Raw genomic sequence first — 14,305 nt, 5'->3', positions numbered from 1 at the left:
AGCTATTGGTGGTTTGAAAAGACAGTGATGCAGCCAATTTGGTGGATGTGGATGATTGGGAGGCCATGATCATAAGGGGCCAATTGAGGGACTTTGGCCAGAACACAGGGGTTACACCCCTGCTCTTTACGAGAAGTGCCATGGGACTTTTAATGACCTCTTTACTTTTACTGGGGCATTAGAACTCACACAGATCACAGGTTGGGTGCCCCCTGCTGGTGTCTCTAACACTTTCAACAGCAACCTTGTTTTCCCATGTGGTCTCCCATCCAGGTACTGAGCAGGCTCAGCCCTGCTTAACTTCAGTGAGTAACCGTCTCCAGTAACGTCCACGCGACTACGTTTTCAGAATGAGCCTGGGTTGCTCACTTCTTTCACAGAATTCCAACAAACATCTTCATCTTCTATACGCAGGACATTCAGATTGAACTCTGTTTGATGGTAGGTCCACCATGAAGATGCTGAGGCCTACAACAAATCCTAAAACACTTCGTAATTTAGTTAATTGTGATGAATTATGTGCGGTCTTTACATCATGCAGATCTCAAAGTGTTTCGGCATAGCCCGTGTCTGTATCGCTTACATCCATAAGTCAATTCTAAAGGTCAGGCGTCTGGAGCATGAAGAGCGGTGTAGTTGACTGGTATTTTTATCTGTTTCAGTCAGGACAGACGACCCTCAGTTCCACTCATATCAACGTAGAAAATGGAGGGCGGTTCGCTCATAGAGGAAGACCCGTCGTGTTCAGTGTGTGGAGAAGTGTTCAGCGTTCCCTTGGTCCTCTGCTGTGTTTCATGCGGAAGCAGCTTCTGTGAAAACTGCTGTCAGCAGTTTTGGGAAACGCAATGTCCCTTTTGCAGACGAGAGGCCTCTGGATCCCGTCTCAGAAAGTGCAGAGAGCAAAGAATGAAGGTATTAAATATAGCACGGCTCAAGGATAAAGGCTGGATAAATATACAGCTTCTGATTATTTGCATGAAAGTAAACGAAATCTGACCTTGTATCTTATCAGTCTTATGTGGAGCCCAACTGATCTTTTTATTGGCAAATAACTTGCCTGTAAAGTCCTTTCCAACTCCTTTCACTCAGCCTTTTCCTCTTTTTCCATGTGTATTCTTCTGTACTCTTCTTCTTGGTAAATCCAGTTCTGTGAAAAAGTATTTGCCCCGTCTTATTTGTTGTTTGACCACATCAACAATGTGGTGTTTTTCATATTAATGAATTGTCATTATTATAAAACTATTTCATTTAGTCCAGTTAGTTTTACCATTACTGCACCTTGTTTTAATTGTTTACCTTAAATGACTAAATCACATAACAAAAAAGTCTTACTTTCACTTCACTAACTAAAGTGGAGATTAAGTCTAAATGCACTGCATTTCGGTAGCTTGCTCATCTACATTTTGATACAAAAAGCTGACAACTATTTGACCATTTTTTTCTGTTGTATTATGAATTTGTTTTCATACACAGAGGTCAATATATGGGGGAAGGTTGTCATAAGACAAGGCTTGTTATGAGGGTGTTGTTAACACAAATTTGGCTTATAGGAAAACTTAGTTGAAAGGTTTTGATCCACTTTAAACGTTGAATACATTGTTTCAAACTACTAAAATGTCAATAAAAGTCAATGACTTTATTTTAATCACTAAAATTGACAGAGTAGAAATAAAGTTTTTATAATGCAATACAAAAAGTTACATAATTGCAAAACACCTATGAGTCATGAGCTACTGGGAACTGCTAATTAATGTATGCAAATAATCAAGGTGTTCAAGACTCTGGGCCCTATCATACACCCGGCGCGGTGTGGCGCAAGACGCGGCGCAATAGTCTTTTGGTAGTTTCAGCTTGGCGCAAGAGTCGTTTTGAGGCGTTGTGCTACGCTGTTTAAATAGCAAATGCATTAGCGCTCATTTGTGCGCCCATAGGCGTTCTGGTCTAAAAAGGAAGGCGTTCTGTGGCGCGTCGCTATTTTGAGAAACTATAATAGAGTTTTCATTAGACCAAAACTAACCCGGTCTAAACTCCAGCGCAGAGTTGCGCCTCGCTTACACACTGCTTAATACGCACAAGAGAGCAATAGGCAAATATCTCTACATATGAAAAAATTTAAATATTAAGGATATATATAGGATATAATAAGAATAGATATAGGATATAAATGTAAAGGATTAAAATATTACAAAACATTATTTTCTAGCCTACATAAATATGAAAAACACTGCTTTTATGTCTTCTTCATCTCGGGAGGCTTTTTCAGTTCATTCATAACAATTTGCTTTTGAATAATGTTATTATTATTAGCAGTATAATTATATATATTTATATTAATATTTGTTTTATTAAAAACAAGCTTAGATTTGCCCACCTGTCAGGTTTTAGACCATATGGGGCACAGCAGGTGTATTTGGCAATAACTCATTATTTTTACCACACTTCATTAATATTGTTCATTTATTCGTTTGCTAGAAATTAGAACTGAATTTAGAAATAAGTTTTGAAACAAATCTTTGCGCTTAACAAACAAAATTATTTATTTATAGACTAATTGATGTCTGTGCGTAAAGGTTTCCCTATCCAAGAGTGAAAGTGAAAGTAGTTCCATTATCTCTCATTCTCACGCAGTAGATGCTCTGTTTAACAGTTTTCTGTTAAAAAACTGTCAACTGTTAACTGTTTGCTTGTGAAATGCTCAATTTTTCCACTTAGACTTACTTTGCGTCCTGTAAATAATAAATGCGCTCTTGGTGCGACGCAGCTGGGTCCTAAAGGTAATGGGAGATGAGACTCTAATTGGTTTATTCTCAAAACACACCTATAACTCATTAAGAAAATAAACTCAACCCTTTTAGACCATGCGCCTTGGCGCAAGGCAGATTTCCTGTCCTTAAATTAGCAAAAACACGTCCTGACACGCCCTGAAAGCGTTTGCGCCCTGCTTTTGCGCTTTGTGCATGGACCATCAAAATAGAGCCCTCTGTGTTTGATTAGGGCTGGAGCAAAACTGTGCAGAGCTGTGGCCCCTCAGGAATCGAGTTTGAGACCTATGCTTTAAAGGGATAGTATGTCATTTTCGCCACTAGATGGGGTATATTCATAACAAACAAAGTTGTATTTTGATGCCATGAGTATGGAGTTTTCATTACAGTCTACAGCACTCGTGAAAAAAGATCGCAGAAGCAGTTACTGATGAGAGATGAGTGCGATGTGCCACAAAAACAGCAGGGCTTTTATTATGGCATAGTCAACCACGCTACAGGGGAATGAATTGCCAATTACTCATCATTCTCACACACACACACACACACACACACACACACACACACACACACACACACACACACACACACACACACACACACACACGCACACACAAACACAAACACACACACACACACACACACACACACACACACACACACACACACACACACACACACAAACACAAACACACAAACAAACACACACACACACACACACACACACACACACACACACACACACTACGGACAATTTTAGTTCATTCAATTTACCTATACTGCATGTCTTTCGAATGTAGGGAAGACCCAAACAGACATGTGGAGAACAGACAAAAACGATACTGGTCCATTCGGTACTTGAACCAGTGACCTTCCTGCAACCAAGACATACAGCAGAAGTCACCATACAGCCCACCATAACATATTACTTCATTCTAGTGTTTTTTTTGGATATTGTATTGAAAAAATCTTACATAATGGGCCTACAGGGGCTCTAATATAGTGGTTCCTAAAGTAGGGGTCGCTTGGTGGATTCTAAAAGTCAAATACATTTCATTAAACTATTAGAATTACCATATTTAACCAAAACCCACAAGAATTACCATATTTAACCATAACCCACAAAAAAAGGAGTTTTTAAGAGTAAGAAAAAACAACAACATGCAAATAACAAGCCATCTGGCCTTTCAATAATTTTTTCATAGGATTGGTGTGTTTACATTAGATTAACAGCACAGCAATAGCATCAGCTGCAGCAGACTGATTTTACAGCACCAGGTTAAAGTTTCTGACACCTTTATGGCAATCAAATAAATTAACAAATAAACACAGGCCACAACTGAACACTGAGGATGATCTCTGAGTGGCTGCCTTCAAGATTAAACCAACAATAGGCTAATGCTGAAAACATTGTGTCCACCAGTATTTTTTAGCTCAGATCAATATTAAATTATCAAATGAGTAAATAACTAAAATAAAAATGATATGACTGTTAGGCTGTTTGTGATGTAATGCTCAGGTTTATATAGGCATATTGTTGTGTGTGCAACGGTTGCAGATTTCGTCACCTTGGAATTATAAGGTTCTATCCGCATTCTGAATGATTTTCAGATATTGAGCTTTAAGTTTTTGCATTCCACAGCAAACAGTTTGTGTGTAACATTTTTAAGAATATAAAAATTCTAATAATATAAACAACTTATAAACAAAACATCCTATAATGTAAATAAGTTGTCATTTAATAAGAATATGTCAATAACTCAATTTTGACAAAAATGTCAGATATACACTTATAATTCTAAGGTGACGATTTATAACCACCTAAGAGAAATTTGGGGGTTGCGAGTCACTGGCATAATAATTTTAGAGGTTGCGAGCTGAAAAGTAAGGGAACCCCTGCTCCAATTAACCACAAACAATTTAATTATCTAATTACATACAGTATAAAGTAATTAATCCAAGTTAAAGTTTTCAGAGAGTCAAAAAGATTTCTAGAGCAAACTGTTTCTTAACACCAGTCAAAAAATCATAGCAGTAGTATGATAATTTGGGAAGAATTTGTTGCATTGGGACCTTGACATCTTGGCATCAGTAAAACAACAATGAATTCTGCTCTGCCCCAGAGAATCCTCCAGAAGAATTTAAATCAGGCAGTTTGTAAACTAAACCTGAAACCCAGCTGGGTCGTTCTCAAAAACAACAAACCCTAAAGAATAGAAAACTTTTTAAAATGGCCTTGTCACAATCCAGAATTATACTCAGATGAAAAGCTGTGGCAGGATCTGAAATGCACAAGTCATGCTTTAACACCTACTAATGTCACTGAGTAGAAGAGGGCCAAAATACTTCCATATAAATAACCAGAGGAAACATTTGCTTGGAGCTACCGCTGCTAATGTGGGTGCAACCAGATATCAGTTACGCTTCCATTAGCAGGATTAACTGCAAATAGTGTGAATGTACAAAACTTTCTTTAATGAATGCATGAAAGATGAATCTTGTCCTGTTTATGTTCACGAAGGGTCATTGAATGGGTTTGGTTGAAGATCCGTTAGGGGCACAAACTTTTTCACAGCATCATTTTGGCTAGTTTTGTTTATTTCTTCAGCCTTTTAGCTCTTCTTTTGAAGCGGTCACACATTCTTAAATGGAATGTGAAGAAAATCTTGATGGACTTCCTTTTGCGTCAATGCCAGGATCAAATTACAATCCAGAAGCTTGTTGTTACATTTCGTGATGTGTAGGCACCCATCAGAAGATATCAAGTGTCAGCTGAAATCTCACTTAGTGATGTATTCTCTGATTAAATTCTGGAGCCAATCAGAAGACAGATCTCCCAAGGGCCATCTTAAGTGGGAGGGGGGGGGGGGGTCATGGTATCCCCTTGTGACTACAGTAGGCAATGAAGGACTCAAAGAAGCAATGGCCACCAAGCAATCACATCTTGCAGAAGACCTGTCGTGCCCCATCTGCGGAAGTATTCTGCAAAAGCCTGTAGTGCTGTTTTGCAGACATCGCTTCTGTAAACCTTGCCTGGAAAGCCTGTGGAACGGTGGAGGGTCTTGCGAATGCCCTCTTTGCTGTCAGCCGTCATCTATGGGGGAGCTCGTAGTCAACACCGTGCTTGAGAAGACCTGCGAGGGCTTTCTGGAGAAATGCAAAAATGACCCTCTTGCGTGCAGGGAGCATGGTGAGACCTTGACGCTCTTTTGCTTGGAGCACCTGGAACCAACTTGTAGCAAATGCAAGTCATCAATGAACCACCAGGGTCACAGATTATATCCATTAAATGAAGCTTCCCATGACTGTAAGGTATGTTTTTTTTTGGTCACCTAGATGTGAGCTTGAATTTGTTTACAAATTACGTTGATTTCAGTGTGTACTTTCAACATTTACACTGTCAATTCAAGAGGAGAACCAAACACACTTCATGAGAATAACCATTTGCACACCCATCCCTTCTCTTAAGGACCACAGAACTTATTTATGGATTCTTGGCTGGGTTCATTATCAGACTATTAATAGCGGTATGCTCTAGCTAGAATGAGGCCTCCTCTTAAGGCTGAAACTAGACGCCCATGTTCTTAGTTTAGAGTTGATGAAAGTATACACTAGCTAGCATCTAAATAAATCTTCTTAAAATAATGTAAAATTAACTCAAGGTCAATACAAAGGGTTATATCAGAACCGCTGCACCACAACATAAAGGAAACAAACTATGGTTTCTTGTTTAACTTGAGGTTTCACAAATTTAGATTTAAATGTTTCTATTTATAATGCATGAAGCAAACAAATGCTTAAAGGGTTAGTTTATCCAAGAATTGTCATTTATTACTCACCATCAGGTCGTTCGAAACCCCTGAGACCTTCGTTCATCTTTGGAACACAAATTTAGGTATTTCAGATGAAACCCGAGCGCTCCCTCATCCTCCAGAGACACCAATTTTTTTTAGATATACAATGTCTAGAAAAAAAACCAAAGACATTGTCAAAACAGTACTGTACACATGACTTTAATTAATTAAAGTTAAATTAATCAAATAAAGCTCCAAGAACACTTTTGTGCACCAAGAAATCTGTAAAACCTTGTTGTCTCATGAAGATTTTTCTGTCATCAGATGAGGGTGCTTGTTTACTATAGGCAATATGATTAAGTCACTAGCTATATTTCCATCCACCTGTTTTTATGTGCACTTTGGTTATAAAAAGGATTGATGGAAATGCCATGATGCGCATACATTTTGAAAATGCGCATAAAAAACATATGCGCATAACAGAGTAGGATAAACTTTAAATTTCAAAAGAAAAGATGCACATAAACTACAATGGAAACACTTTTACAGAACAAATTCCAGTATGTGCATAAAAAAGTCACGTGATTTTTTTTTAATAAAAGATCATGCTATGATAAAAATGTGTGTGAATGGACAAACCACCTGGCTGACCGCATTGTAAAACATCTAAAATGATGTTTTGGTCATTCTAAAATGCCTTAACCATTTCATTATTAGTGTTATTATATTATTAATTAGCGCCAGTATTAAAACCATCTGTGCCCCACGTCTCACGCTTTCAAACGCCACCGCATTTATTGCATGTCAGCATTTGTCTTCTAAAACACATGTAATTTATTAAATAAGGAAAAGATTGACGCAGCTACTCCTACTGCAGCAAATTCTGTTTTACTGTTGAAATTTGGCACCAGTTTATCAGGAAGTGGCGATTTTGTTCTCTTTGACCCATTTGGTGGCAACGCTGCATTATTTGCACATCTTTTATTTGATATTCCTGTTTTGCATTTAAATTTAGTTTGCATCTTTGGATGGAAACATAACTATTGAAAACAACTGAAGTCACATTGATTGAGCACGTATTTTTTCAATACACAGCTAAAACATGACACTATAACAATAAAATGACTGAGTGCAGCAATGAACCATGCTCAAACAAAGCTTGTCATCTTCTTTTAGTGACAAACTGCTGTATGCCAAAAAGCCAGTAGATACATGCTGTATGTCCTCCGTTATTTTTTACAGAATCGTTTGCTTCACGTCCAAAATGCACATGCTGTCTCCTCTATTTATGCATGCTTGCCATGTGTCTGCATTTGAAATAATGTAACTTGTAATAACAACTTGTGTGCACAGATGAGATATGTTAAGTTTTTTGTGACTGAGAAATTCTGTGAAACTCTTTGAGGTGTCCATATACAGCATATTCACGAGCTTCCGGTTCCATGTTAAATTGTACACATATTAAAATGTAAAATTTATAACATTTTGTGCATTTCTGATCAAATATTTTTAACATTGAAGCTGAAAATCATCTACTTTAGAAACTATTTTTGTGATCCGTAAAAATAATTATGTGAATGCACTAATACTTTCAAAAAGTAATAATATATTTGAAGATTCAAGAAACCCTTGAGTACTTTTTTTGAGATTTTAACAGATTTGTGTGTTGAGCATCAGTTAAGACAATGTTAGCACCTGTCAGCTTTAATTTTGAAAAAAAACTGGATAATTTTGAGCTTTTGTCAGCTAATTTTAGCTTCCGGGTTTAAAATGATTTTTGGAGCCTACTTCTTATCTATTCATGACTGCACATGCTTTCCGAAGGCAAGACAGACCTGCCAGTGCCAAGCTGTGAGACACGACCCACGGCACACAGTATTTAGCTGTTCATAAAGGGTCGTATGTGTTTGTTTTCATGATCCATGGGGTTTGTTGCATGTTTTTCCCTGTGATCCTGTCAGGGCCGATACAGCAAAGCTGTTGGTTTGCAGCAAGCATTTTTTGTCGGGAGAGCAGTACGAGAATTGGAGAATGGTGGACGTTGCGTTTTATCAGGAGTTTGTTCACATTTAGACACATCGCCGTGCTGCTGTGTTTGCCTAAATCCTCTAGATTACCAACAGGGCTAATCGTTAAAATAGACAGGGCAAGAGACCCGCTGCACTGAGTCTGCATTCAGACCCGGGGATTGAGAGAAAAGTCCTCACTTATAGTCTTTATATGAACACGATTATCTATATAATGATATAAATTGTGGCTATATATGAATTTCTATATATGAAATTACGAAAAACAAATGTAACTGGACATTAATTTACTGTTTATTTCTTTGCATTTTAACTTTGTAAACTATAAAATCATGCGTCTCCTCACGGTTTGTGTATCATTTTGACAACTGACAACAGTTGTTTGCTCCCCTCCTTTTCCCCTGCTGGCCACGCCCACTCCTGCCCTTTACTCGCGGAGCTCCATGCCCATTATGATGCATCTTTTGAAAAAATTCTGAGGTAGACGTGAATTGAAAGTGGGGGGTGTCATGACCCTTTAAGAGTCACTTTAACACATAATTGGGAGACTTAAAAATTTTCATCTGTGCCAGGGTAATATAACACAGAGTATAATATAGAACTTCATTAAGTGAAGTTTATTTATTAAATCATTGTCTACGGCTGTTCCCACATTAGCTAACACATGATTCACCATTTAGACAATTTCCAACTCACTATAAATAACCAGTTTCTCACCACTGTATCGTCTACTTGAAGAATCTCCCCTCCCACCCCTACTCCCCCTCCTTTCTAGATTGGGTAAAACGGCGGTCCAGTGATTAGGACTAATGCCTCACAGCTCGAACATCACAAGTTAAAGTCCCTACTGAACCAGTCGACATTTTTGTGTGGAGTTTGCTACCCTTGCTCATGTGAGTATCCCCCAGAGTTCAGCAGTTTATTCCCACAGTCCAAAAACACGCGACCTAAGTAAATTGAACATTTTTAATTGGCTTCATAGTCGAACTCTTAGCAAGCCATACATTTCTCTTTAGCCATACACCCTTATCTGTCATTAGCCAGAAATAAGTTGGGGGAGTTTATCGGGATCTACCTGAGCTCAAACTGCCCTCTCGCCCTGCAAATGGGAGGGAGCCCAGAGATAGAGGAAATTACGAGCTAAGGGCTCTTTCTCGGGACAGTATGCTAAACAGCTAACTTTGAACTCTTGAAATGATATTATTACATGGCTCTCTGGAAAACTGTATTCTGATTTGTCAATCACAACAATCCAATGTATTTTATTGCCAGATAATAATTGCTAAAACAAACAGGATGAACTCTAGGGTCTACAAATAAACTTGATCATTTAGTGTGTAAATTTATATATGCTACATGTAATAAACTAGTGATGTGCATCTAGGCAGTTGTTTTTGCAGAATATAGCCCTTCAGGCTTATACAACAGCTACTGAAAAGCTTGTTGGGCTTTATTTCGGGATTACAACTGCCTAGACACATAAAATGATAACATTTGCAGAGATCAGAAGTTTATTCAGGAAATCATTGGTGTTCCATTGTTGTGGATGTTGTTTCCTTCCAATTATACTAATATTTTTGTCCCAATGAAGATTCAGATTTGAAAAAGTTTTGATATGGTCATATCTAATAATTTGCAATGTTATCATTCTATTTCCTTTCTAGGAGGAACTCAAAAATGCTTTAAAACCACTTCAGGAAAAGTTGAAGCTCTTCCGAAAAGTAAAACTCACCTGTGAGCATGCAGTGAATCATATTAAGGTATTTCCATTTTGAGTTTGCATTGTTAAACAGGTGAACAACACGAGAAGGCAATGGATTCTCCACTTCAAAGGTAAAATGGAAGCTTTTTCATTGCAGAATCAGGCAGAGAACACAGAAAGGCAGATCCGAGAGGAGTTTGAGGCGCTGCACCAGTTCCTGCGAGATGAGGAAGCATCCCGGCTCTCCATGCTCAAGCAAGAAAGGGAACAGAAGAGGCAGATGATGAACGAAAAGATTGAAGATTTGGAGAATGACATCACTTCACTAACCAACACTATAAGAATTATTGAACAGGAGATGAGGTCTCAGGATATACCATTCCTCAAGGTGAACGTTTATAGGAGTATGATATAAATACAACTTCAAAATACACAGTTCATGTTGCGCATTTACTAATTTACTCTCTGTTTTATCTAGAATTATAAAGACACCATAAAGAGGTACAACTCTTTTCTGAGTAACCAATTCCTTCGACTACTTTTCAATGTTTGCTCAGAATAACCCTGTATCTTTCTGGATGTTGACAGAACCTGGCGAATTCCCCAGGATCCAGAGATGATAGCAGGTTCACTGCTCGATATAGCCAAGCACTTGGGCTCACTGAAGTTTAAAGTGTGGGAGAGAATGTTGGAAATCATTCAGTATAGTGAGTATTCAACTACTTAATACTTTTTTTTTTTTTTTTTTTTTTTTTAAACATGCCAGTTAATTTCTTATCAATTTTTGCATTTTATGTAATGGTGCACCTCAAAATGAAAATTTCCTTATTATATATATTCCTCACACTCAAGTGGTCTTTTTTTCCCGGAAGATATATATAAACAGCCATTCACGTCCATAGTATTTTTTGTCCATGACATGGCTTTTTTTCAATTTATTTTTACATTTTTGGGTAAACTATTTATTTAATTATATTATCTTATTTGCATATTAAGAACTGTATATGTATATTGCTTGTTTCACACTTGTCAAGAAATAATATTGATGTCTAGGTGTTCATTTTTTAGCCTCTTCTTATAGACTATATGCCATCACAGTTTAAAAGAAGAAAAATGCTAACTTTTAAAAAATGTAACTACTCATAAACTGGTATGCAAAGCCCTATTTGAACACGACAAATTGTCTAAATGACATCGGAATATAATCACAAAGTACAGCAGGGAAAATAAATATTGAACACATTACCATTTTTCTCAGAAAACATATTTCTAAAGGTGGCGTTGACTTGAAATTTTCCCCGGATAAAATTTCTTAACAACCGAAGAAATCCATATATGCAAAGAAAACAAATCTAATTAGTTTACAAACAAAGTTATGTGTAATAAAATGAAATAATAAAGGGAAAATTGTTGAACACATGAGGAAAGGGAGCTGTAGAAAGGCAGTGAAAGCCCAGACAGCAGCTTAAATGTCTAAGTTATTCAGCAACCCTCTGCCCTTCATCATTGTAAATTAATATTAGCTGCTTCAGGCTACCATCTACATTATCAGGATGATGAAGACTAACTCAAGGTGGACATTTCAGCAAGACAATGATCCAAAACACAGCCAAGGAAACTCTTTGAAGCTTTCAGAGAAAGGAAATCAAGCTGTAGAATGGCCCAGCCAATCCCCTGACTTGAACCCAATAGAACATAGAAAATAAAAATCAGATTTGGTAGACGAGACTCACAGAACCATCAAGATTTTTACACTCTGTTGAAGTCTGAAAAACTCACACCTGAGCAAAGCATGTGACTTCATTCTTCATTTGAAAGTCATCTCTAAGCTGCCATCGACAAAAACAAAAAACAAAAAAATGTTTATATAAAGTATTACATACGTTTTAGTAGTTCAGTACTTTCTCCTTGTGTCATGTCATTGTTATGACACATAAATATTTTTTCCCATTTCCCATTGTATTGTTAGGGCTTTTACCAAAAGCTGACAATTCCACACCAACAGGTCCTTTGGAAATAATATTCCCAGAAAAAAATGGGATGTTCAGTACTTATTTCCCCCACTGTACATCTACGAAACTAACTTCTCTAATGACCACCTTAAAAACTAATGCCATTCCAAGGGCCCTAAGTGCAATTTCTGAAAAATTATTCAATTTATGTCTCCATATAAGCTATAAAAAACATGAATTTGCAAAAATGGTCAGGTAACACACATCTATATTGTGTATAAAGCCCTTAGGAATGGCTCGTACAGTACTAGTGTTTGTTGGCATTTTTATATGTAGGCCTCCAACTACTGGCTTCCTTAAACATAATTCTCACAAGATTGTTCTTCTCTATTTTTACGTACGTTGTGGTGTAGAATTGATACTTAATCAACATCATTTCAACTCTTAAATCAACTTTGCTGCAGCTCCAGTGACCCTTGATCCGAACACTGCGGCCAGCTGCTTCCTGCTGTCAGAGGATCTGACTACATTACAGTGCTGTTCTCAGACGTTTAAGCTCCCAGAAAACCCTGAGCGTTTCAACGTCGGAGCAGAGGTTCTGGGCTATGAGGGCTTCAGCTCTGGGCGACACAGTTGGGATGTGGAAGTCAAAAACAACACTTACTGGGTCATTGGAGTGGCCAGTGCATCCATCAGCCGGAAGGGAAAGCATGTGTTGACGCCCGCCGAGGGCTTCTGGACCATCAGGCTACGAAACGGAGAGTATAAAGCCTGCACCGCCCCATGGTCCCCTCTCACTATGACCAAGGAGCCGCAGGTGGTGAGAGTCGTCTTGGACATGAACAGGTCCAGGGTGACTTTCTATGACCTACGGGAGAGGACGCCTCTGTTCACCTATACAGACATCATCACGCCCAGAGCATTCCCGTACTTTTGCAGCGCGTGTAAGGAGTACCCACTGAAAGTGCTGCCGGCTTGGATCTCCATTAAATCAGAATGATACGCAGAACGTCTTACGAGCTAATAGTATAGAAATCTTCAGCTTCACATGGTTTGGGTTTTTAACACTTCACCAAAACGGTCAGGAAGGGTCTAAATCACGTGAAATTCTTTGTCATAACAGAATAAAGGTGTGTTGCAGCATACTGTATCAGTGATAACAATAATACAATCAAGTCCATATAATAATACAAGTCCTCATGCAGTCACTAATTTTTTCCCCTTACAAATAATTTCCTTAGGGTCCACTAAAATCTGAATTTCCAATGTTAATTTTGTTTGCACACATTGCTAGTCTTGTGGACAGTTATTGTCTTTTAATTGTTAGTCTAATGGACAATTAATCCACGCAAGTTAATCCACTGAAAAATGCTGTTTGTTTTGATAATCTTCAATTAAAATCTGAACATCTGTTCCACTCTAAAATTGCCGGCCATCTCTGATGATGACAGTTTGATGGCTTGGGTGAAATATGTTTAGCCACAGCCCCTTAAACCCTTCTCTGATCAATGTGAGGAGAGTTTACTCCTACTGACTTGGTATATTATTTTGGTCCATTAGAAACTTGAAAAAATATAAACCATGAAAAAGCAAAATCGCATCAAGAACAAGAAGCAACATTGTTACAATTTGAATCCCTGTTTTGGAATAAAACAATAGATCTATAGGTAAGAAAGCTTGGAAAGGAACACGAGATCTACAGGTGTAAAAAGCTCAAAATAAAACAATAGATCTACAGGTGTGAAAGCACCCCTAAAGTGGCTTGTATCTAACTCAATTTCCTTACCTTATTTAATGGATCATAAATATACAAATTATTTAATGTCTTTGCTCAGTCAAATCGAATCAGACCTACTCCAATCAGATAACCGATGCAGCAGACACTACACAGAGGCAATTGTCTTGGATTAATGTTATTGCTGTGACAGTCATTGGAATTTTGGAAGTCAATCCGAGAGTGAATTCATTTAAATTCTGAAGTTTCTTACTTCTGATAAACACAAAAGATGATATTTTGAAAAAAAAAAAAATGTAAACCTGCAACTATAGAATTTGTTTTTCCTACTAT

The 14,305-nt window shown here is 37.7% G+C and overlaps 1 protein-coding gene across 3 annotated transcripts; it reads left to right on the top strand.

Moving 5' to 3' along the window:
• Nucleotides 1-214: 214 nt before the first annotated feature.
• On the top strand, nucleotides 215-13,994 carry trim35-13 (tripartite motif containing 35-13). Of its 3 annotated transcripts, XM_073945061.1 has the most exons (7): nucleotides 215-441; nucleotides 663-912; nucleotides 10,248-10,343; nucleotides 10,443-10,673; nucleotides 10,764-10,786; nucleotides 10,874-10,992; nucleotides 12,702-13,994. In XM_073945061.1, the coding sequence occupies exons 2-7, from the start codon at nucleotides 706-708 to the stop codon at nucleotides 13,235-13,237; spliced, it is 1,212 nt and encodes a 403-aa protein (XP_073801162.1). In that variant the 5' UTR covers nucleotides 215-441; nucleotides 663-705; the 3' UTR covers nucleotides 13,238-13,994. The 3 variants fall into 3 exon arrangements, with proteins under 3 accessions (XP_073801162.1, XP_068075540.1, XP_694642.5); XM_068219439.2 differs by lacking the exon at nucleotides 215-441 and having other exon boundaries at nucleotides 540-912; XM_689550.10 differs by lacking the exons at nucleotides 215-441; nucleotides 663-912 and adding an exon at nucleotides 5,676-6,074.
• Nucleotides 13,995-14,305: the final 311 nt, after the last annotated feature.

This window comes from Danio rerio, chromosome 3, assembly GCF_049306965.1.
Source record: "Danio rerio strain Tuebingen ecotype United States chromosome 3, GRCz12tu, whole genome shotgun sequence".
Classification (NCBI taxonomy): domain Eukaryota; kingdom Metazoa; phylum Chordata; class Actinopteri; order Cypriniformes; family Danionidae; genus Danio; species Danio rerio.
This window is presented reverse-complemented; position numbering and strand designations above follow the sequence as displayed.